General features: G+C 47.3%; 1 protein-coding gene across 3 annotated transcripts in view; it reads left to right on the top strand.

The window, feature by feature from the left end:
- The first annotated feature begins 1,759 nt into the window (after positions 1–1,759).
- col21a1 (collagen, type XXI, alpha 1) overlaps positions 1,760–21,282 on the top strand; it is a 31,721-nt gene continuing 12,198 nt past the window's right edge. Inside the window, exons 1-17 of one of the 3 annotated variants that reach the window (XM_047028875.1) lie at positions 1,760–1,970; positions 5,554–5,684; positions 6,123–6,683; positions 7,570–7,735; positions 8,549–8,777; positions 9,675–9,848; positions 10,477–10,554; positions 12,794–12,802; positions 13,472–13,555; positions 15,022–15,084; positions 17,898–17,951; positions 18,191–18,244; positions 18,526–18,579; positions 19,816–19,869; positions 20,237–20,290; positions 20,498–20,551; positions 21,197–21,250. In XM_047028875.1, the coding sequence (XP_046884831.1) occupies positions 5,585–5,684; positions 6,123–6,683; positions 7,570–7,735; positions 8,549–8,777; positions 9,675–9,848; positions 10,477–10,554; positions 12,794–12,802; positions 13,472–13,555; positions 15,022–15,084; positions 17,898–17,951; positions 18,191–18,244; positions 18,526–18,579; positions 19,816–19,869; positions 20,237–20,290; positions 20,498–20,551; positions 21,197–21,250 (1,842 nt within the window). In that variant the 5' untranslated portion in view covers positions 1,760–1,970; positions 5,554–5,584. The remainder of the gene's footprint in view (positions 1,971–5,553; positions 5,685–6,122; positions 6,684–7,569; positions 7,736–8,548; positions 8,778–9,674; positions 9,849–10,476; positions 10,555–12,793; positions 12,803–13,471; positions 13,556–15,021; positions 15,085–17,897; positions 17,952–18,190; positions 18,245–18,525; positions 18,580–19,815; positions 19,870–20,236; positions 20,291–20,497; positions 20,552–21,196; positions 21,251–21,282) is intronic. The other 2 variants (XM_047028873.1, XM_047028874.1) reach the window with 2 other exon arrangements.

Genomic DNA, 21,282 nt, shown 5'->3' on the forward strand with positions numbered 1-21,282 from the left:
GAAATGTACATGAACTATATGTGCTGGGCAGACAGTCTTTCTTAAAGTTCAGAAAATGACTTTCTTTAAGATCTGGACAAAGTGGACTGAGTACAGTGAATCCATTAGGTCAGATTTTTGTTGAAGAATGGGATTGGTGACAATGTAATGTAATTCATGTTATAATGGATGATTTCATTACTACCTTTAGTTCTTACCTAAAGATGACCGTTGTAAAATACTCAGAGAGAAAACTCATGGTCACTAGTAAGTAGTTTGGGAGTGTGTGAACAGAGTGAAAGAAAACAGAAAATATTTGGAATGTAACAACTGTAATTGTAAGTTATCTGATTTAATTAGACCTTTGTTAATTCAAATTACATGTTCCAAATGACTTGATAATGGAAGTAAATATATAAATATTTATATAAATAAAGTATTATTTTTTTATGTGGTCCATGTGTATCTCCAGGACGTAGGCAGAGTAGTCGCTCTGTTCCTCAACAGCTTACCTGCCCGCCTCACAGAGAGCTAGCACGCTGGCACAGCTAACACTGGAACTAGCTGGCACAGCTAACCATGGAGCTAGCTAGCACAGCTTACACTGGAACTAGCTGGCACAGCTAACCATGGAGCTAGCTAGCACAGCTTACACTGGAACTAGCTGGCACAGCTAACCATGGAGCTAGCTAGCACGGCTAACACTGCAGCTAACTAGCACGGCTAACACTGGAACTAGCTAGCACGGCTAACACTGAAGCTAACTCTGCATCCTCCCTCATTAGCTTATTCACACCAGCTTCCTGTCAAGTCCAGAGACGAGACAAGCAGCCCTGCTCGTGTAGGTTTTCCTCAGATTTTCGACCTGGCTGGGAGCTGATGATGGCTTGCAGCTGTGTGAGGCAGAGTGCTGGGTCATGTAGGGTTTTAGCACCGTGTTCTCCAGTCAGCGTGTGAAACCTGAGCTGAAGGGTTCACACCTGGGGAGAGGAGAGGCAGGTGGGAAGGCCAGGCCTGCGGTCAAACACAAATAGCCTCACCGGGAACACCACCAGGGGGTCTGTTACACTTTCAGACCAGGGTTGGTTACTGAAAGTAACACAAAGTAATCAGGGTGTTATTAGATTTGTCTCACAGTCGGCACTTACGGGGCTGATCCGCGGATTTCATTGCAGTGGGTTGGTCAACTAGACTCCACCCAAGTATTTGACAGTATTTGCAAATATAATTTGATCCAGGCCAGACGAGGCCCAGGCCAGGGTTCCAGACTTCATGACTAGTCCCAACAGATCAGACGGACCCAGAGCCAGAACCACAGAGCGTCCGGTAGCCCAGGCTAAGGCTGGGAGGTCTGGGTGAGAGAAAACGTGCGGCCCTTATCAAGAACTGGTTCTGATTCCTGGAACTCTCCTTAAGATCCGTTTATACCCTGAAGAACCACCACAAACCCTCAGCCCTTGGAACGATCATGTCCTTGTTACTCTCATTTTCCCCCCGTGCTGACAGAATGGGTCTCTCTCTCTCTCCCTCTCTCTCTCTCCCTCTCTCTCTCTCTCTCTCTCTCTCTCTCTCTCTTTTTTTCTCTCATCTGTCTGCCTCTCTCTCCCTCTACCGCTCTCTCTTTCTCCCTCCGTGTCTCTCTTATCTGCTTCTCATTCCACCCCTAGTAATTGAGAGTGGCTGCAGGCCAGTAGAAGTCTGGGAGGGAGAGAGAGAGAAAGAAGAGAGAGCAAACTGGAGAGAAAGAGAGAGTGAGAAAGAGAAAGAGAGTGAAGGAGAGAGCGAGAGAGGGAGAGAGAGAGAGCAGGGGGGGGGACAGAGACAAAAAAAAAGGCATTGCTGGAAAGTGGATGGAGAGGGCAGTCTCTCACTCTCAGGAGCAGCGTTTGTGGAGCTGAAGTGTCCAGAGCTCAGCACTGCAGCCATGGCCAGAGGACCACTGTGAGGCTGGACACACACTGACACGAGAGCGACACACACTCTCTCCTCTGGTAAACGCACACTTTTGCTTGTAAGATAATTAGACCTAGAAGTTGAAGTCTGAGCTGTTAAGATAACATACTCTGAAGCCGTTCATTGTGCTTTTGGGCTTCGCGTAAATAGTCTGATGTGTAAGGCTTGTTTTTCAGGGTTTGCTGCAGATTTATTGATAGTAAGGTAATGAACACATTGTTTGCTGTGGGGACTTGTGTGTTTGATTATAATTGCACATTGCAGAGAATGGCAGTGACCTCAGATCGAAGATTTGCGTTGTTAGTCTTGTGTAACTGCAGGCCTGGTGGAAGTCATTGCCTTCTCTTTTGAGGTTTATTTACTATTCAGATTTGTTTCTGTGTAGTGTGCTGTTTCTCTGCCAGTGAGTGGGCTTCTAGATCTGTCCATGACAGCTGCACACTGAAGACGTTAGGAACAGAGATAGGTCGTTTGTTTGTGCCACTGTCATATGCAAGGAATGAATGGAATTATTTAACTGAAGTTTGCTGGGCGCTTGACTCCTCGTAAAAAAAAAAAGAAAAAAAAAGGAGAGAGACAGAGAAAAGGAGAGCATTTTCTTCCCTTTTGGCTGTATCTGTGCAGGCGTTCTGGACGTGTGCTGAGACCAGGCTGCTTGCATGACTGTGAGCTTCTCGTGCTGCTGGTGATGTGACAGCTTTATATGAGACCAGGCACTGGACACTCCTCAAGCTCAATATGCAGCACGGATATTTATTACTAACATGTTGGCCGCAAGGACGGGCTGACACCCCTTCCTGGTGTGAGTGGTACGGTCTGCTCTGAGGATATGGGTTATTGGTTGTGATTATTTGAACTCATTTCAAGGGAGAGCTGATATAATGTTTTGGCTTTTCCCTTGGTGCCTGAGGAACTTGGCAGCAATTAATTTTCCCCTTATCTTGGCAAAGCTGTTGTACATGCCTAACAGCAGTTGTTGATTTTGGGTTGAAATACGCTTTTTTATTGCCTTATTTAAAGCAATTATGTACCAAATTCAATGGCTGACATGTTTAGATGCAGTCAGTAAAGAGTGCAGGTGTTAATCTGGAAATGACTGTTCAAACTGATGCATTAAAACCAAATTAGACAGGTTTACAAACGACTCCCTTTAAATCTCAATGGGAGAGACTAGGTGTAGGTTATTGGAAAAACTCCACACTTGAGTGTATACTTCCCTCAGTTGACATCTCCAGTCCAATCCAAAAGAGCTGAAGACCTTATCTGGTGCAATGTGGGGATTCAACTGTTTTATCAGAGCTTCTTCCCCCTGTTTCTCTCCTCCATAACTTCCCCCTCCCTTCCTCCATCCCTCCTCCATCCCTCCATCTCTCCCCCCCCCCCCCCTTCCAGCTGTATTAATCTCATTACACCCCCACATAAATCTCAAACCGGCAGATTTCGATGTCATGTTTCAGATCCATTTTCCAGCCCAGACTCTCTGCTGTCTGACTGTGTTTGCTGGTTGGTGAAGCAGAGGGCGGGGAGGTGATAAAGGTGATGTTTTAATACGCTGCATACCAGCCTCGTGGCCCAGCCGGCTGCAACGTCACCGACCAACCAGGAGCAGGACCATAAAGTGTCGTCCTGGAACCCTAAAACGGCAGAGGTCAAGGACCAGGTCGTAGACCTGAGGAGAGGCTTGGACTTGCAGACGCAGCGTCCAGACTCTCTGCTGGTCCCTGCTTCCTGCTCAGCGCTGGGCAACGTCACAGGCTCAAAGAACCATAAGCGTTGAGCGTTTTTCTCGCGATTTCTTTTGTCGTCTTTCAACAAACGTCCTGGGCAGAGGTGGCCTCCCACATCCTCGTCATGACTACGTGTGTCTGGTCAGAGTCCAGGCCTGCGAGCTGACAGTCTGACACTGGGAATGAATTCCATGTGGGCTGAGCATAGATGTCGAAATCTCCAGTTTGGTGGAAGTGGGGGGGAGGTTCGGGGAGGTTGGGCGTGGGCGTGGGCGTGGGTGGGGGCGTGGGGGGGCGGGGGGTTGGGGGGGCGGGGGGTGGACTCAGTGGAGGGGAAAGCCTGCAGACAGGGCTATGTTTATGGTGCTGTTTCCAGCTGTCTAACCCAGAGTCCTGCACAATGAGCAGAGGAGGAAAAGGGAAAGTGACTAGAGTAGAGTAGAAAAGGGTAGGATAAGGTAAGGTAAGGTAAGGGAGGGCAGGGAAGGGTACAGAATTGTAGGTCAGGGTAGGTCAGGGTAGGGTACGGTAGTGAAGAGTAAAGTACGGGAGAGTAGAGCATTTTAGAGTTGCATAGAAGAGAGATGGAGTAGATTAGAGAAGGTCTGAGGAGGGCAGAGGAAAGTGGATTAGGGTGGAGCAAGGGAGAGAGGACACAAGCAAACTAAAGAGGTGAGGTGAGGAGCTAAGATTTCAAGACGAGAGGAATGGACGATAAATCAGAGAAGAGAAGTGAGGAGAAGGGAGGAGACAATGGTTGCTGGAGTTGACCATGACAGCTTGACGTGTCTCTCCAGAACCAGGTCTGAACCTTGGGGTCACAGAGTGGAACAGGTCAGTCCCATGAGGGTGACAGCACTGGGTCTGGCTGTGACCCAGGCTGGACAGGGTCAGACTGTGTACTCTGGTCCCCAGGCCTGTCTGATGGCGTTCACAAGCTCACATGGTCTAACCTGGAGGTGACTGATGTTCCAGCCCTGCACTGACTAAACATCCTCCCTTCGACATCCCTCCATCCTCCCTTCAGTCTTTGTATCATGCCTCCCTTCCTCCGTCCTCCCACCATCTTCAATCATTCATTCATCCACCCTCCCTTCATTATTTTTACCATCTCCCCTCCATTCTCCCTCCCTCCGCCCCTTCCTCCATCCTCCTCCATTCATCCGCGCCTCCATCTGCCCCTCCATCCCTCCATTTCTTCCACCAAGGCCCTCTCTCTCCCTGGATCGGATCTGGTCCTCATTTACGACTGCTTCTTTTTATAATGTCTGCAGTTTCTTACTTTGACTTGCTGGAAACTGCAATAAAATACACAGTTTCCTAGAGCGTCCAGGGGGAAGTGGGATCACAAGATCTGCAGAGTACACGGACACACACACACACACACACACACACACTAGCAGCTTTCTCCAAACACAAACATGCACGCACACACAAACACTCCTAGCATGCAGAGATCCTAAAGAAATGAGCGTCAAAAGCCTTTATCACAAGGTTATTACCATGCACAGTTCACGTGTTAACCCATGTCTATATCTAGTGAGCCTCACAGCTAGACTCTCTAACCTGCAGAAACTCCAAAGTCAGGCCTGTTGTACTTGTAGGTTACCGCTGCATGCAGTTGTGTTACATAAAGGATACACGTTCTTCAGTTGTGTTGTTATATCGTGTATAAACTGCCCATTCATGTGCAACATTATTGTGTCAGTGCCACAGACATTTGGATGCATTTGATTCATTCCGTTTCTTGTACATTTTCAGTTTTAGGAACATTTGGGCTCCATTGATTTCATCTCAATGAACCGAATCAAGCAGGCGCCGAGTGTTTGATGGTATTTCCGACCTGTGTTGAGCCCAGATCTGCTGTGTGTCCTGCTGTCGCCCCGTGTGCTAGGTGCTCGGGTGGAGCCTGCTTGGGCAGCACCATGGCCAGCAGGCCTGGGGGGACGGGCCGTGTCCTGCGCTGGCTGGGCTTCCTGTTGCTCCACATGGTCTGCACAGCACAGGACGAGGACATGAGACTCAGTAAGACCCTGCTTCCTTCTCCTCTCTTTCTCTCTCTCTCTCTCTCTCTCTCTCTCTCTCTCTCTCTCTCTCTCTCTCTCTCTCTCTCTCTCTCTATCTATCTATCTATCTATCTATCTATCTATCTATCTACCACCTACCACTTGCTTTACTACGTACCTACATCTACAGTATGTATCCATGTATCTAATTACGTATGTGTCTGTCTATCTGTCTGTCTGTCTATCTGTCTATCTGTCTATCTGTCTATCTGTCTATCTGTCTATCTGTCTATCTGTCTATCTATCTATCTATCTATCTATATATCTATCTATCTATCTATCTGTCTGTCTGTCTGTCTGTCTGTCTGTCTGTCTGTCTGTCTGTCTGTCTGTCTGTCTGTCTGTCTGTCTGTCTGTCTGTCTGTCTGTCTGTCTGTCTGTCTGTCTGTGTACCGAGGTTGCAGAACTGCTGCCAGTGATCTGGTCTTCATCCTGGACGGCTCGTGGAGTGTAGCTGACGTCAACTTTGAGCTTGTGAAGCGCTGGCTGGTGAACATCACCACCAGCTTCAACATTGGACAGAAGTTCACCCAGGTGGGGGTGGTCCAGTACAGCGATGACCCCATCCTCCACATCCCTCTGGGGAAGCATTTCTCCAGCAAGGACCTCATCAAGGCTATGGAGTCCATTGAGTACATGGGAGGCAACACCAGAACCGGAACAGCCATCAAGTTTGCCACAGACAAACTGTTTGGTCTGGCGGAGCGCGGGCCGAAGGGCCTGGCGCGAATCTCCGTGGTGCTCACCGACGGCAAGTCCCAGGACGAGGTTTCGGCGGCGGCGGAGGACGCCAGGAAGAAGGGAATTATCCTGTTTGCGATCGGCGTGGGCTCGGAGACGGAGGCGGCGGAGTTGAAGGCGATCGCCAACAAGCCGTCCTCCACCTACGTGTTCTCAGTGGAGGATTACAAGGCCATCTCCAAGATAGGCGAGGTCATTCGACAGAAGCTGTGTGAAGGTCGGTGGGTTTATGAGGAGGTCAGCGCTTGACTTGAGGAAGTGGTGTTGGTGGGGAAGGCTTTTCGCCTCGTCCTGTTTCCGTAACGCCACCTTCAAAACTTTGTCTTTCTGTCTCCTCCTCTCTGTCCCTCTCATGCTCTTTCTGCGTTGCCCCGTCTCTCTCTCTCCACCTCTCCTTTCCTCATCCTCTCCACCTCTCCTTTCCTCCACCTCTCCACCTCTCCTTTCCTCCTCCTCTCCACCTCTCCTTTCCTCTTCCTTTCCACCTCTCCTTTCCTCCACCTCGCCTTTCCTCCTCCTCTCCACCTCTCCTTTCTTCCTCCTCTCCATCTCTCCTTTCCTCCTTCATCTCTCCTTTCCTCCTCCCCTCCATCTCTCCTTTCCTCCTCCACCTCTCCTTTCCTCTTCCTCTCCACCTCTCCTTTCCTCCACCTCTCCTTTCCTCCACCTCTCCTTTCCTCCTCCTCTCCACCTCTCCTTTCTTCCTCCTCTCCATCTCTCCTTTCCTCATCCATCTCTCCTTTCCTCCTCCCCTCCATCTCTCCTTTCCTCCTCCATCTCTCCTTTCCTCCTCCTCTCCACCTCTCCTTTCTTCCTCCTCTCCATCTCTCCTTTCCTCCTCCATCTCTCCTTTCCTCCTCCCCTCCACCTCTCCTTTCCTCCACCTCTCCTTTCCTCCTCCTCTCCACCTCTCCTTTCCTCCACCTCTCCACCTCTCCTTTCCTCCTCCTCTCCACCTCTCCTTTCCTCCTCCCCTCCATCTCTCCTTTCCTCCTCCATCTCTCCTTTCCTCCTCCCCTCCATCTCTCCTTTCCTCCTCCCCTCCACCTCTCCTTTCCTCCTGCTCTCCATCTCTCCTTTCCTCCTCCTCTCCTTCCCCACAGAGACTGTGTGTCCGTCCAGGATCGCGGTGGATTCTCGTGATGAGAAAGGCTTTGACCTCTTGCTGCACCTGAACCTGTCCCAGAAGGCCAAGAAGACGCAGGGCTCCTACTACGGCACCCGAGCCTACCAGGTGACGCCTCGCGTGGACCTGAGTGAGAACACCAGGTACAGTCCCTGGGGCCGCTCTGCTCTGCTCACACGCCGCTCTCTGACAGAGCACATGATCTGTCCTAGCGTGGTGGAGTTGTGTTCAATCAATCAAACTCGTTTCAACTGTTATGACCGTTGAGGTAACATCATTACATCATTACAGAGCAAGCACAAGTAGAAGACTGCATGAAAATAGAATAGGATAGGTTAGGAATTTATTTGACGCCTTGTGGCAGTGAAAGCTATGCTGTCCATCCAGAATACAGACCACACACTGCAGACAGTGTAATACAGGCCATTACAACAGAACTGAATGTGTGGGTTTTACATTGTTAGTAGTGGGAGCAGACTGGGTGCTCTCCTGGTAAAGTGAAACAACATGGACTGGGTGTACACGTCAGATTCAACCAACTTTTATCATCATCATCACCCTCATCACCATCATCACCATCATCATCATCACCATCACCACCATCATCACCATCATCACCATCATCAGCATCATCACCCTCATCACCATCACCTTCATCACCATCATCACTATCACCATCACCATCACCCTCATCAACATCATCACCCTCATCACCCTCATCACCCTCATCACCCTCATCACCCTCATCACCCTCATCACCATCACTCTGCAGGTCTGGCAGTGCCGGCTCTGACTGGGTGGTGTTTGTGACCCTGCAGGTCTGGCAGTGCCGGCTCTGACTGGGTGGTGTTTGTGACCCTGCAGGTCTGGCAGTGCCGGCTCTGACTGGGTGGTGTTTGTGACCCTGCAGGTCTGGCAGTGCCGGCTCTGACTGGTTGTTGTTTCTGACCCTGCAGGTCCTTGTTCCCAGACGGCCTGCCCCCCTCCTACGTGTTTGTGTCCACGCTGAAGTACCGGGGCTCGGTCACCATGGAGGAGTGGGACCTGTGGAGGATCCAGACCCTGGACGAGAAGCCCCAGATGGCCGTGACGCTCAGCGGCGTCCGACGCACCGTCATGTTCACCACCACCAGCCGCCACCCCAGCGGCATCCAGACCGTGGTGTTCCAGAAGCAGCCGGCCAAGGTGGGTTGCCTCGGGGGGACACCAAACATTAATATTTGTGCATTTTCTTTGTTTGAATACGCACACATGTGCTTCTCTACAGTGTCTCCAGTGTCAGAGAGTGCTAGAAGATGCTCTTGCCGTTATTTATTCCTGAAAGCAGACTTTCATCTAAAGTCACTGGCTTTCCTTACCAAGCCTCGAGGAAAAAGTCCCATGATTGTGTATACGTGCGTGTGTGTGTGTGAAAGGGTAACTGTACTCGTGTGTGTGGTGTGCATGTGATGTGTGTGTGGTGTGTGTGTCTGTGAGGGTTGATGAAAGGCTGAAGCAACATGTCAGCTATAGACATTTTTTTTCAAAGGGATAGAGTGATCAAGAGACACATGGCTAAAAAAGGGACAGAGGAGTCTCGTCCAGACAGGTTGAGATGAACCCAATATTTCCGACTGGCCATGTGCTAGGATGGTTTTACTATAGCTGCCTAACATGCCTGAACTAACTGTCCTGGATTCCTTACATTCTCTTGACCATATGGATTACCAATTGAATGAAAAAGAAAAAGAAAAAAAGAAACGCGTATAAAGCTGATGTACTGGACAAGAGGGCCTTTTTGGAATGGAAACTATTTGGGGTTCCAAAATCTTCTCTCTATAAATGGTCCTCTCTTTACTGTCTAATCTCCAAAGTTGAATAAACACCCGAAGAGTTAGGCGAACGTGCCCGTACATGAAATCATATAAATATGAGACGATCATACTTTTAGCTCATAGCTCATCTTTGCACGCTTCGGTCAACAGAACATAGTAAACAGACACACAACAAACTCAATGACTCCTTGTCTCTACGGCGTCCGAGCAGGTACCTGGGTAAAGTTAAACCGTACGCTGCGCGTCCTCTGTTTTGTGACGTCAACAGAAGCTGTTTGACGAGTCGTGGCACCAGCTTCGCCTCCTGGTGACGGAGCAGGAAGTGACTCTGTACGTGGACGACCTGGAGATAGAGACCTTGCCCCTGGAGCCCCCGGTTGGGATCTTCATCAACGGCAGAACTCAAGTCGGAAAGTATGTCAGCAAGGGGACCACGGTGCCGGTACGTCAAACCCTCAACGCTGAACGCCAGAGAGACTGTGTTCATGTGTGTGTGTGTTTACAGTGTGTGCCTTTGAATGTGTGTGTAGGTTTGTGTGTGCAGGTTTGTGCAGCAAAAGGTCATTTCCAAACGCTTGAAAAAAGTGTTGGACTCTTGTCTTGGAGTTGAGAGGCTACTGCTTGATGACCATGTTATGGTCTGCATTCCTGTTTTCCTCAGAAACGGTGTGGCCTCAGTGGATTAGCGAGGCTTGCCAGAGAGAGAGACTGCGCAGGCTAATCTGACTGCAGGTCACACTCTCCTGCTTTATCTGGCAGCGCACGCTCCACATGTGCCAAAGTAACTCAACCTGCAATCAATCATAATTACACAGGGTTGTAATTTGTATAACATCGTGATGAGATTTCCTTTTTTTTCTTTTTTTTTCTTCTTCGTTTAGTTACTAAATGAATTATGGTTGGTTTGAGAGGCAAGAACGGGATTGGCCACTTGTTACCCCTTGTTAGTACACACGCACACTCCCTTGTGTTCTGATCCAGTTGCGCGGTTGTTTGTTTAAATACGTTTCTACTTCCTGTTTAGTCTAAAGCTTAATCAATGAGGATTTCCTGTCTCTGTTTCCCATCAGTTTGAGATTCAGAAACTGAGGATCTACTGTGACCCGGAGCAGAACGACCGCGAGACCGCATGTGAGATCCCAGGAGTGGTGAGTCCACCCACAGTGTTCTTCAAAGTTCTACTGGGTGGATAATTAGTGCCCACTCTGTTTGGAAGAATCTTTTTTTTCCACAAAGGATTGAGATTGATTTCTGTAGGAGTAAAGATTCAGAACCATAGGTTTGAAATGTAGACCACCAGGAAACAGTTGAGAAGAGCTAGACAAGTAGTTCCCATGAAGCTGTACTTGTTACAAATACAAACTTGAGACTACATGGACAGGCACAACTTGGTCAGCTGTCAAAGTGCTTCTCGGTCAAACCTAACCCAGCAGTAACACTCCCAAAAAAACACGATGAAGCAATAATTAGTTCACAGATCATAATCAAAAACATAATTTAGACATTAGGATCACAAAACTATGTCCCTTTGAAATGCTTTATTTAATTATTGTAAACAAGTATGATAAATGGTAAATTAACCTATTAATTAAGAATGAACCCATTGCTATTATGTTTGTCAATGCCTAACATAATGTTCCTACATAGCTTAGTAGATCTTAACATATGTGTTAGGTCTAAAACAGTTTTATGATTCAGAAACTGTTGCATTACCTCATTCTTTTCTAGTGTGTAGTTATTATTTAAAAGTCCCATGGCATGAACATTTCACTTTATGAGGGTATTTAACAATAATATGAGTTCCCATAACCTGCCTTTGGTCACCCAGTGGCTAAAAATGTCATAAGTATAAACCAAGCCCTGGATATTCTTCTACGCCTTTGAGAAAATGAAAGCTAAAACAGTCTGATCTGGAACCTTTCTCCTTATGTTGTCAGAAGGGGAAAGGTTACCTCCCCTTTCTCTGCTTAGCCCACCTGGAGAATTTGGCCTACCAATGAGAAAATGAGCTGCCACCGTGCAAACGCAATATTGTTTTTTCTCGATACACATCATGGCTTGCAAACGACCGAACCATGGCAATTAACCCCGCCTCTCTCCTCCTCATAGCATTTAAAGATACAGACACAGTAATGGCACGTCTTAAGGAAAGCTCATTGTGGGACTGCTCGTAGTGGCTGTAATTCTGCACCAAGGCTGAATTTCAGGAAAGAGACTTCAGATACAGTAATAGGGGACCACTAAAGCCTATATCAAAGCATCCAAAAACAGCATGCCATGGGACCTTTAATGGCACCAACCTATACTAGATAACTCAGTTAGTTTGTCCTGTACATCTCCGCATCCCCCAAACTGTCCTCCCTGAACTCAAAGGTCTGTAACACTTTCAGATGGATCTGGAACATTTTACAGACATCCATTTAGCAGACACTTCTGACAGGTCAGACAGGGGTGTTTTGAACCTGCAGCCTCTCAATTAGCAGTCAAATACTCTAACCACTAAGATATATATACCCCATCCAATTTATTTGCCATTTTTATCCAAAGTGACACACAAATGCCCCTCCTCTGCTAAGCGCAAGAGTGTTTTTGGGTATAGCACCTGTATCAAACATTTTTCCAGGCATTTTTTGTTTTATTGGTTAGTGACAGTTAAGACATAGACAGTAGAGTGAGTGGAGAAGACATGCAGGAAAGGGATCAGTCTGGAATCGTACCTGGGCCCCTGTGGAAAGGCCTCACCCCATGTGACCCAGGCTCCCCCCGGTGAGCCACAGGAGAGAAGCTGTTCCTGAGTGCTGGTCTCCCCCCCAGTGGCCCCAGTGTTCAGATATGCACTATCAGACACATTTTCTATCGTCGTGCTACTGTCAGCCACAAAGCGGATTTGTGAAGCCAGGAACGCTCTGTTGTCTTGGCTACTGCATAAACTACTAACACTGTGAACTGCCAGACGGTTGTTTTTGTTATCTGTGTTTGATATCAGTTTGAGAAAGACCAAACAAAGAGAGAGAGAGAGATAGAGAGAGAGAGAGGGAGAGAGAGAGAGAGAGAGAGATAGAGAGAGGGAGAGAGATAGAGAGAGAGAGGGGGGGGGAGAGAGATAGAGAGAGAGAGAGGGAGAGAGATAGAGAGAGAGAGACAGAGAGAGAGAGAGAGAGAGATAGAGAGAGAGAGAGGGGGGGGGGGGAGAGACAGTAGAAAACACAACTAGCACTGAGCTGCACTCCAGAATCTCTCTCTTTCCCTCTTTTTTTCTGTCTTTCTGGCATGCTCCGCCTGTGCTTCCTTGATGATAATTGGCTCACGTTGTGTTCTATAACTGTATGATTGAGGCCGTAAAGGGGCCCCATGACCATGACATCATCTTGCTCCTTTTGTTTGCAGGACGGAGAGGTATGTATATATGTTTTGGCTGATGGCTTTGCTCGCTTACAAAGTAACCGCATCTAGTTTCTCTGAGGTAAGGCTCCGTTTCATTTTATGATAGTTTGCTGAGACAAAGTGTTTTGCTCAAGGTGAATGTTTGAGTGTGTTTTCGGTACGGTTACAGTTACGGTAATCCTTGCGAAATTAAGAAACAACAGGAGGCATGTTTGTTGACATGCTGTTACTTATTTCAGGCTAAAAGTCCTCAGAGAACTCATCCTAGCTTCCCGTTGCTGTGACTATATGCTTCCTCAGTGCTTCTGGGCTGTGTGCACCAGTACAGATTGCAGTGATAAGCGTTGCAAGACGATGGGAGAGGAATGCTTTCTCTTAGATTCCAGTGGCTGCTGGCTAGCTGAAGCGCACACACATTCAGTCAACTGTAGATATGGGTCAAATGGGTTTTTAAGTCCTTTCAAAATGCTGCTAAAGTCTGCCTGCGACAAACGTTACAAACGGTTGCAAGGCATTAACAATCTATCACATCTAAGTAATTGAAAGGATTTCAAAATGGAACTTTGACCCTGGTCTACCAATCCAGCTCTCCTGCTTTCCCTCCATTCATTGACTGCATCGTATAACATCGAGACAACGTGTGTTGCCTTTCATGAGTAACATGCTTGTGTTTGGTTCCAGTGCTCCAATCTCCCGATGGACGTGGACCCCACCCCGGAGCCCTGCGTGTGTCCCCCTGGACCCCCTGGCCTCCAAGGCACCCAGGTTAGTCCGCAGGCTCTGCTGCTGCCTGTGCTGCTGCCTGTGCTGCTGCCTGTGCTGCTGCCTGTGTCTGGGACGTCTGGTGCACAGCCTGGCCTGGATTGGATCCTGCAGCGCTGAGAGAGATGTGCTGACACAGCAAGGCATGCCATGGGGCCGTGGCTCCAGTGAGATGCTCGGGGTTCCAGTCGGGATGAGACCATTGGAACTTGGTTTCTGATCGAACCTCGGCTCTGAAACAGCCTCCGCCTTGCAGAATGTTCTGGCGCGGGGCTGAACTGACGGATGAAATCAAAACCAGACTGGCACCCAAGGCTAACTACAAGCCTCTGCAGCCTTTGTGAAACCTACTGCAGTGAGGCAGAAACAACGTTGTGTTGTTCCCAGAGCCGTGAGACCAGGGAGGGGAAACATGCTCGATAAGAGCAACACAACAACATAAAGAACCCCTACAAAGTACCGTTGAGAAATGTCACCATAGCAACAAATCTCTTAATAGGGTTAGCAAGGTTCCATGGTTCGCAGGCAGGGTTGTGTTTATAAGGTCAGCCGTGTGTTTTTAATGGGTGTAATGATGGAGGCAGGGTGCTGGGAGGCATGCAGCGGGCACTGGCTCGCTAACAGACGAGCTGAGCTCAAACAGCCTGTTCCACCGATACCAGGAGGCAGGGACAGGCTCAGGTTAGAGGCTACAGAGTCAGTCAGGACAGAGGGAGAGAGGCACAGAGTGAGTCAGGACAGAGGGAGAGAGGCACAGAGTCAGAGTCAGGGCAGAGGGAGAGAGGCACAGAGTCACAATACAATTACAGGCAATGAGTCAGAAGAGAGAGGACAGTCACAGAGGGAGTCAGCTTCAGGTGGATGTGTGTGTGTGTGTTTGTGTGTAGGTGTGTGTGTGTGTGTGTGTGTGTGTGTGTGTGTGAGTGTGTGTAGGTGTGCGTGTGTGTGTAGGTGTGCGTGTGTGTGTGAGTGTGTGTGTGCAGAACATCTTTGCTGACAGACAAACAGCGAGAAACTCAAACACAGAAGAGGCAGTTTGAGAGAGGCAGGACTTATATTCAGTGAGAGCAGGGTCAGAGGTCACTCTTCAGGGTTCAGGGTTAGACAGTGAGGTCATGTCCTTGCCAATGTCACAACACCATGAAATCATCCTCACCGATAATTAGCATCAGGGCAGGGGCTCCTTTGGCCTGTAGAGTCCCTGTGAGTCCCTGTCCATGTTCAGACCAAACCTTTGTCCTTGGGTGAATAGCCCAGCTACGATCAATCTGCTGGTGAGCAGACGTGAGACCCTGTGTCACGTGTAACCTTATGTCACATCACGTGTAACCCTGTGTCACGTGTAACCCTGTGTCACGTGTAACTCTGTGTCACGTGTAACCCTGTGTCATTTGTAACCCTGTGTCACGTGTGACCCTGTGTCATATTTGACCCTGTGACATGTGTGACCCTGTGTCTGCCTGTTTCAGGGGGAGCCGGGGAAGCCGGGAGGCCCCGGGCAGGCTGGTCCCGCTGGTGCAGACGGTAAGCCTGTGAGTACTGCAATATACTCAATATAACAACACACACAGACAGACTGTAGCACCAGCCTCACAAGGGTACTCAACACGACATCACGTAGCTCATGTACTCGATTATTACAAAAAAAACTGGCAAAGAAATCGTCTACCAAACGCATACTGGCTGCCGTTTAGGCCACATTGAGTGGAGGACAAGAGGCTTGTGAGAGAGGTTCTTGCCCTGAACGTCGACACCTCAGAGTGCCAAGGGAAACTCCTCAGTGTATGCAGGACTGGCTGGCTTGAGGAGGGAAACTGCCACTCAGAACACTTAAACAGCCCATTAGGAGAAACCGTTCACTACTGACGAGCATGGTGCTAATGGAACCCCTGCCTTGACACAATTGGCCTTGGAGGGATTCCAGAACATTTACACGTATTCAAAAGGCGAAAGTGTGAAGCAGCTGGCTGTGGCACGGAGGACTGCTTCTCTGCTCTACTGGGTGGCAGCAGACAAGTTTACGGCCCCTGCTGGTGTGGTAACTGGGCACACGAGGAGGGCCAGATGGAGAACATTTACATTTCATTATTCGCAGGGCAGATCAGTTGTAGTGACTGTAAGTCGCTCTGGATAAGAGCGTCTGCTAAATGACTAAATGTAGTAAGACAGCAAACTCCATGCAGGAGGGCCGTTTTTTGTTTTTTTGTCATACGGATGTTTGACGGAGAAAGTGTCCTTTTGTGTCGATAGATGAACATACACAACTGTTGAACATGCAGGAAACATACATCTGGTTTAGTCTTCATGCAGTAGGTAACAAGCCAATTGTGACACGAGGACAAAATAAAACGTTAGGATGGACATGGGGATAAGAGTATGACAAATGCTTCAAGTATGTGAAGAGATGTCCAGTTTTGTTGCAATCTGGAGATGTTCCTGTGGGAGTGCTTTTTTCTCACGTCTCAGGGGAGTGAAAAAAAGTACATGGACTGAGCAGTAAAGGGATTTAGTGTTCGGCGGTGATGGGGCGCTTCCGTTTCTTTGGCGCTCTTCTCATTCTTCATGTGAATCCGATTTCACTGGAGTGGTTCAGCGTGGAAGAGGGAAGCCTTGTCAGTGAACAGAAACACAGGAACCATTTAAATCACTTGCCATGAAATTTAGTGTGCAAAGTTAAATGTCCACCCCATTTACAGTACAAGTTCATTTCTATGAACTTGCTCATGACTATACAATTAAGATTATGTTACAGATTTTTATATAACTTCACACTCAATGTTGATATTACTTAACAGTTCATGGCATCGATATAGTAAAAAAAATTGAACACGTGTCTCATGTAACTGACCAATACTAAAACTTCATGTGTCCTTTGCTCTTGCATCAGCAGTTTTAGCTTCTTGTGGATGAACTGTTCTCTTCATTCCACTCCACTGAACACATTCTAGTCGGTACTACAGTGGTGTTGACTGTAGTTAGATTCTGAACCTGTGTCCCTGTGACCTTTGGGGTCCCGAGTTCATACTATCATGAGAGTATCAACAAAGAGACCATTGGTTATTTGTGAACTGGAATGGGGGGAAAACAGACTTTTTTCCCAAGTGCTTTTCCAAACTACAGATAAGAGGAAGCTTTCATTACTGTGAACTCTTCCCATGCTTGTAGGGGTTTTTAATGAGCTAGGGAGAGCGGGTCCCTTCAGTGTTCGGAGCGTCTGGAACAAAGCAAGCCCCAACAGCAAATGTCATCCACCCACTCCAGGAGGACAGATGCTCCATTTGGTTCAGTTCCAGAATATGGGGTTAGATTAATGCCAGTGTCGGCAGTGCCATGTCAATGTTAGAGTTTCCAGTCAAAGTCTCCAACAAAGAAAAGTGGCCAATTATGTTAAGAATAATCAACTTACTGTTGACACTATTGGACACATGTTTTTTTAATGAATTAGTTTGGCATGTTAACTCAATACAAAACTATGATGCGGTGACCATTTATTGCATGCTTAAGTGTTAAAATGCAATTCAGAATGTAGTTCCAGTCCAGAGTGAGATGTAAAGAGGCATCAGTCATTTTTTCATGGCTACTTTCTTCATTTCATTTTCACAAGTTCCCCTTTGTGTATAGACAGACATTACAAAGAGCCAAAGATGCCATTTTGAATAGTTTATGATATCAACATATCACAACTGAAAGATAGCCATGTAATCCTGCTGCAGCTGTTAGCTAGCGTTGGTTTCTGAAGGTTGCTGTGTGTGGCGTTCCCTGTCTGGAGCGGCGCTAGGCCTGAGGTTTCCATCCCAGCTGCGGAGCAGGAGCGAGAGCACTAATTCATTAATGCGTTTCATATGCACTCCTGACATCAAATTATGAAAGTATGAATTGCTTGGCGCTCAGCACTTTTCATCTCCAGGACATAAAAGTACAGCCTCTGAGTGTGTTAGAAGTCACGGAAAATTGGGTTCAACCACTTTCATGACCGCGTCTGAATACAAGCTGGAGTAAAGCTCGACGTTTGATGAGATTGATTATCCTTTTGAAGATAACAGCTAGCCATTCAAGGCTGCCTGAAAGGCACGTCCTTGAGGAGTTCTTTACAAGTCTGTAGCTACGCTACGCTATGTAACGCACCACATATCCATGCCCCATGACGTTAGCTAGCAACATACGGTAGTGCACTGTAGCTATCTCACATGCCGTCTAATCTTTCACGTTGTAATTGAAGTTTCATCTCGCAATCCGTGCTGGGTCCTTGATTGCCTGTTTGGGTAAATGCAGGAATAAAGATTGAAAAGTGTGTATGTCTGACTGCAAGCTCAATGTTTGTTCCTGTGCCTCTGGTGAACTGAAGGGCGCCCCTGGCAACAGAGGAGCTCCAGGTGCACAAGGACCTCCAGGAGTTGAGGTACGAAACAACTTCATTTTAGTTAAACGTGTTTTCCATTCCAACTGTTTGCTTGATATTTGGCTCCTCAATAGTTGCTTCTACTTAATGAGATAACTTTGCCACCAACTGTTGTTGCCCCAAAACAATAGATCAACAGCCAAATATAGTGGAGTTTAAACATAGTTTTAGGCATTTGCGCCAGTTAAGTGCCTTAAAATGTTGTCTAACTTTGTTGCATTTTTTTTGTCCTTGGACAGGGACCCAGGGGAGTGGCAGGATACAAGGGAGAGCAAGGAAGTCTGGGTGATTCGGTAGGAAGGTCATAAAAGGGTGTTTTGTGTTGGGGGCATAATCACTCTTAACTATGTGTGTAAACAAGTTATACCCCTTTATGAACCCCTTTATTAATCATTATTAACTTGACATCCTCTCTAAAACCACTTTATGACATATCTACCACTTTCTAACCTCTCTTTTACCATTTAAACCACTTAATGACTCGTACTTTATAACCTCTCTATGATCACTTCACAACCTCTCTATAACAGCTGGATAGATGTATGTTTTACATGCCAATGCTTTGTGGTTTCAGGGTGAGAGGGGTGTTCCTGGGTTGCCCGGACCAATGGGCCAAGCAGGTGAAAAGGTAACCCCAAGATTGATCTCAATTACCAGTGAAACATTTCAAACGGTAGACAGGTCCCTTTGAGTTTCCTTGCAAGTCCTGGCAGATCACGTCCGTCTCTTTGTTTCATGGCTGTGGTTGAATTAAGCAGAGTAGTAGGAATCAGGTAATCCAAAGTGATGCAAGAGCTGTCTGGGGAAAGCCAGCAACGCAGACTGTTCTTGGGGAATGAACGGTGGTTAGGAGGCATGGATCCCACATCACACAGCATAATCTGTCTTCTGCTTTATGAGAACGGGCAAAGAGTAGAGCGGGTTTCCAGAGAATTCCGGGGTTTGCCACAGCATGTTACAAGTCAGACCACAAACTGGCCGCTGTTGTTGCTCTTCTGCTGGCTAAGACCTTCACAGGAAGCGTCTGCTCTGCACAACACCAACCAGCTTCATTAGCAAACAGACAAACCCACAAGAGAATGTTCGCTTTTTATATTGAACCAAACATCCAAAAGACCTAAATTCAACCAAATATGCTGGAATTGCATTTCACTGACTCGATGGGTTCGATTACAGCAAGAATGGTCAAAGTTAAGTTAAAGTGATGTTTAAGAACAAATACATCGATTACAAGGCAACCATGTTATACAATTTTGGTTTTACATCCTAACTACACAAACAGGATTCTCAAAGAGAGAAAAAGAGCAAGTAGAAACCAGAGGTGAAAACAAGTTAGAGAACTATGGTCAACATTCCCTTTTATGCCCGACCATTATCTGTAAAACAACCAATCAGACCACACCAGCTCCACTCGTTCTTATCAACATACAGTATGACCCTCAAGCAATAGGAAGTCACAGAATGAGGTGAAAGACACATCATCAAGACTTGGTCCAGAAACTCGAGGTTTTACTTAGAGGCGGGGACAGGCAGTTTACAACTAGTCATTGATGATGTATCCTTTACCTGAGGCCCACAGACTAACCTTCCTGTCTGACTAATGTCATTGTGAGTTTACCCAGATGCAGTTGTTACGAATGACTCTAACCACAACATTGCAGGATGAGGTTTGTACTGTAGATGCTGGTAGGGCCCCAAAGAAGCAGGGAGCTGGTTAATGTTGTCCACAGGAAGTGATGTCTACAATCAGACAAGCAGGAAGGAGGGTAATGTCGACAGGAAGTGATGTCTACAGACAGAGAAGCAGAAAGGAGGGTAATATTGTCCACAGGATGTGATGTCTACAGTCTTCCTTGTTTCCCAGGGTGCCTCAGGCCTACCTGGAGGGGCAGGGCTTCCAGGAAAGGATGGCCAGGCGGTGAGAATGCTGTTTTTTTTTATTAGTATTTTACTAGTATTTGTAAGTATTTTACAGGCATTGCAAAATGTACAAGTCAAGTGGAGAACATGTTGGAACATGAGCTTGACAAAAAGTGCATAGGTCAATGATCATAAACAAGGAGATAGCCCCCAAAACATTGCGGGTAGCCAAAACATGAAGCATACATTGTGAAAAGCAAATAAGGGCCAATGGGTGGAACCAGAAGAGCATGTAGTTAAACAAGTTACAAGTGGAGAACCAGATCCTGGGTCTGGCACCGCTCTTTAAACAACATGTTGTGTTTATTGGTCTGTTAGGTAATTGAGGTTGTGTTTAATCATGTGAACATGTTGGCTTTCTATAGGGGGAGAAAGGTAACCAAGGCCTGCCTGGGACACCTGGATATGCAGGAGAACCAGTACGTACACACAGCCCGGCAAGAAGAGTTTGAAGTCACTAACATTTGGGGCCTGTACGATGAAACCCTTGTGGGTTTCATTGTACAGGGTGAACTTGTTCCACAGAATTTGGAAATAGGATTTGACCCGATATGAGATGTCACAGGAGGGGGAACTAATGGATCGATGGAGCCTAATGTTTTCTTCTTCTTTTGTTTCCACTTCAGGGTTCACCTGGAAGAGATGGGAAGAATGGGCTCACGGGGAGGACCGGTCAGAAGGTTTGTTCTCGCTGTGACTAATCTTAGGACAGGGAGCTCACTCAGGGAAGAGACGGACCTTGACAAAACCAACCAGAAGTTTGGCTTGGCCTCTGTCTTCCAACAGGACTACCCTAGGACACTAGTAGTTGTAGTCTGGCTGTCATCCAGCGGTGGAAATATATGAAAGCTGTTAGTAGTAAGGTTAGCACTATTGTTTCCTGGGAATTCTTCACAGCTCAGCTCTAATTTAGAGTTTCCAGGCATTCGGCTCCGACAGATGGTTCTCATTATACTCAAAGCAGTTCATCACCATCTAGGTGGTGGATGAATGTGTCGTAAATCCAGTGTAATGCACTCCGTTCTCCATGTCACAGACATAAATTGCCATTTGAATGTTCACAACGGTTTCTGCAACGGAAACAGGATTTAGGGGAGGAACAGACTGCATGTTTAGACTGTCAGTTGCTGTAACTCCTTTCTTGTCCTGAGCTAGACTTATCATACAGTGGATATTGCCAACAGGAGATGATGCAAAACAGACAAACCTTAGTAGCTTATCTTTCCAACTATCCTGCAAATAAGGAACGTCAAAATGTTTAGCATGATCACAATGTTTCCTGAAAAGCTCAAACTAACGTTGTCATCGTTTGCCCTCGTCGCCAGGGTGACGCGGGGGTCATGGGCACCCCTGGTCAGGACGGAAGAGAAGGGCATCCGGTGAGTACTTGACTTCTTCTGCGACTTCAAAA

The sequence above is a fragment of the Hypomesus transpacificus genome, chromosome 11, assembly GCF_021917145.1.
Source record: "Hypomesus transpacificus isolate Combined female chromosome 11, fHypTra1, whole genome shotgun sequence".
NCBI classification, from domain to species: domain Eukaryota; kingdom Metazoa; phylum Chordata; class Actinopteri; order Osmeriformes; family Osmeridae; genus Hypomesus; species Hypomesus transpacificus.